Genomic DNA, 1900 nt, shown 5'->3' on the forward strand with positions numbered 1-1900 from the left:
TGTGAAGCTGCCAAGGTGCTGCCCCTTCCACAGTGGAATGGTGTCTGGTGTCCTGGGCATGCTTCCTCCCACCTGGACAGATGTCAGCCTCCCATGTCCATTGCCAGAGGTTGGGCTCTCCTCCCTCAACAATCTTTCATTCAATGGGCACTTCTGTCTTTGGGTGGTATGTGGGAGATCCTTGAATTTTCCTTCTGCTTTGTACTTTACCACACTCTCTCCCTGGTGCTGTGGTAGGGCCTCCTGTGGGGACTAATAGCCAAGAACACGGCCGTGCTGCTGTAGCACTAGTCCTGGGAAGTATCTGCTGCCTTTCACTAACCACGCCAGCAGTGCCTCAATTCTTAATGCCGACATAGGTGTTTGTACGTCTGAAGGGTTTTTGTCTTCAAAAATGCTAGGTACTGCTGTGTTGTTTTGCCTGATCCACTTCCCTCCAAAGAGTCGTGTGTCCACTAACCCACCTTGCCCTTGTTATCCTTCTGCTCTTCTTCTGCCCCTTTCCAATCTGTCTCACATTTTTCAGAGACTTCATCTCCCATTCCGGTGAGGTGGGGATTTTATGTTAGTGCTCAACCCTCTCACTGTACCGTGTGATCACTCGCAGCACAGAAATACGTGGCTGCATCCTTGTATGTCACATTCTTGATAGTCATAACAGAGAGATTGCTGTTGTCTCTGCTGATCTCAAACTTGGCCTCACTGTAACCTTCTGCATAAGAGTTCTGCAACCACACAGAAGTGCTGGCTACTAACTTAAGACCACTCCCAGGAGGCTGCTGGTACCAGAACATATAGGCAAGTTGGCGGGTATGATTCTGGTAACAGGAGATGTCCACAGTCTCTCCAGCTCTCTTGAGGGTTTCTTCTGGCCGTTGCGTGATGATTTTTCCGAGCCCAGCACCTGCATGAGTCAGAGAGAAAAAGTGGAAGGGAGAAGAAGTATGGACAGTGGCCAAAAATGGTTCTTCACCTCACACCAGTCCAGCATGGCCTGGATGGTGCTGCAGATGGATCTATTGTCTCTCACCAGGCAGAAGAGCAAGCAAAATGGTCAGCATGGTTAGGAGCAGCTGTTCCAGAACAGTGCGTGTTAAGAGAGAAGAGGTTAGAGGCTGATGCCCCTCCCCGTGCGCAGATTTGTCCATGAAGCTTGGTCGGAGGAGGGAGAAGAGCAGCTGACCTAAACTGACCAAAGGGATATTCCATACCATATGATGTCACACTCAGCAATAAAAGGTGGGAAAGGAGAGGCGGAGCATGGGAGGGCTCCTGTTACAAAGATGTTTGTCCTCCCAAACAAACAATACATGTACTGAGGCCATGCTTTCTGGGATGTGGCTGAACATCACACATCACTGGGAAAAAGTGAGTAATTTATGTTCTCACTCTATGCTTCCATGCAGTCCCTGTGAGTTTTGTTTGTTTGGTTGGTTTCTTTCGAGCATACTTCACTCTTCCCCTCTTCTTGTAAGGAGGGGGAGTGAGAGAGCAGTTGTGGTGGAGTTCAGATGCCCAGCAAGGTAAAACCACCACAAAAAAAATATTAAATGTTTGTAGATTTTTCTTCCTAGAAGAATTTTCCTAGGAGAATCTTCCTAGAAGAATCTTGGAACATTTTGTAGCCTCATCTTCAGGAGTCTTTCAGTCCATTGTGTACAACCATTCTGGAGTAGAAGATGCTTTCTGTTTATCAGCATGTAGTCAGGTGCTATACATCTACTTAAGACATCTGAAAGAGTGTGGTGAACACTCAGGAGGCAGAATACTCCTACTGGAGAAAACAGCAGGCAGAACACGAACTCTCCCCATCAACCCCGGCCCCAGCCACATGAGCAAACTTTTCCTGGCGCAGAATCCCTGAGAGCTGTACTTGGGAAATGAAAGCAACCTCTTCCTC

The 1900-nt window shown here is 48.1% G+C and overlaps 1 gene segment (V, D, J or C); it reads right to left on the minus strand.

The window, feature by feature from the left end:
* Nucleotides 1-571: 571 nt before the first annotated feature.
* On the minus strand, nt 572-1061 carry LOC118156878. The segment is given in 2 exon segments: nt 572-904; nt 1031-1061. Coding segments are annotated over 2 exon segments (354 nt in total).
* Nucleotides 1062-1900: the final 839 nt, after the last annotated feature.

Source organism: Oxyura jamaicensis, assembly GCF_011077185.1.
Source record: "Oxyura jamaicensis isolate SHBP4307 breed ruddy duck chromosome 1 unlocalized genomic scaffold, BPBGC_Ojam_1.0 oxy1_random_OJ102285, whole genome shotgun sequence".
Classification (NCBI taxonomy): Eukaryota; Metazoa; Chordata; class Aves; order Anseriformes; family Anatidae; genus Oxyura; species Oxyura jamaicensis.